The 1,044-nt window shown below is 42.7% G+C and overlaps 1 protein-coding gene across 1 annotated transcript in view; it reads left to right on the top strand.

Moving 5' to 3' along the window:
- Positions 1 to 291: 291 nt before the first annotated feature.
- LOC122246563 (uncharacterized) overlaps positions 292 to 1,044 on the top strand; it is a 10,122-nt gene continuing 9,369 nt past the window's right edge. Inside the window, exon 1 of the mRNA XM_043005208.2 lies at positions 292 to 433. Within this exon, the coding sequence (XP_042861142.1) occupies positions 431 to 433 (3 nt within the window). The 5' untranslated portion in view covers positions 292 to 430. The remainder of the gene's footprint in view (positions 434 to 1,044) is intronic.

Raw genomic sequence — 1,044 nt, 5'->3', positions numbered from 1 at the left:
GAGATCGGGAAGCTTAGGAATACTTTTTGAATTTCATCACAGTTATATGCCTTCCTTGGAAATCACCACGACAGATAATTCATATGCACATCCAACATGTAACCTTTCCAGTAATACGGGTGCCATTTCTTGCACAAACTAATCCAATCGACTTTTGTTTCAAAAGTTAATTAAAGCCTGATGTCCGTTGCACATACATACACAGCCTCGCGGGTTATAAACCATACACACTATTTTCCCAGCATGAAAGAGCTAGTGAATGAGAGATGACTTGTGAAAGAAAATGATTTCCTGGCAACCGCGCCGAGATATCCAGCAGGAGTGCGGGCCACAGAACTAGTCAGTCTCACAACGACTACTGAACACACGCGCACCTGCTTGCTAACCCGCTCTTCAAGTCACGCTCCCCTGCTCTAAACAAGCATTCAACATGGTAGGTGTTAAAACAGAGGAGTAATACATATATTTGTGTAATGCAATGGTAAAAAACTCTACGATAAATATTTATAGTCAGTGTGTAACTCGGAGAGAAAGTGGAAGACGCCACCCCTCTTGCTTCTAGTCTTAGCTTTCACTTCCTCGTTGAAAAGAAAAGTTTTTTATCTAGAGTGTTGTTCATATCCATCTAATTCGATGACATTCCTGTTTCTTCATTCCCGATCGGAAAAGCAAATAAAAATTCGATATAATGCAATGCCTCCCTGGTATTGCGACAGCTGAGAGTGCCCCTCAAGGTTACCGCGAAATTTAGCAAGATGCGTAATTCCACGGTGTTTCTGTCTTCCACATGTATTAAGAAACCGTCGCGGATCTATATCATGTGCTCAGAAAATATCGTAGAGGGGAATCGTTCCAAAAGGGCGAGGTAGCCATAGCGCGTGGGCGGGGAGGCTCTGGAGCGGGAAGTGAATGCCAATGACGTCACAGCGAAGGGGATTAAGAAACACCTTTAATTGCTGTCTTATTCTTCCGCTCGTGAGGATCAATTTCCTTTAGGTTTTGGTCGAAGTAACGAAGAAAACGCGGATTTTTTTTTTATTTCTT

This window comes from Penaeus japonicus, unplaced genomic scaffold, assembly GCF_977035675.1.
Source record: "Penaeus japonicus unplaced genomic scaffold, GWHDUDI00000001_assembly GWHDUDI00000014, whole genome shotgun sequence".
Lineage (NCBI taxonomy): Eukaryota > Metazoa > Arthropoda > Malacostraca > Decapoda > Penaeidae > Penaeus > Penaeus japonicus.
Note: the sequence above shows the minus strand (reverse complement) of the source record. Positions and strands in the feature narration are given on the sequence as shown.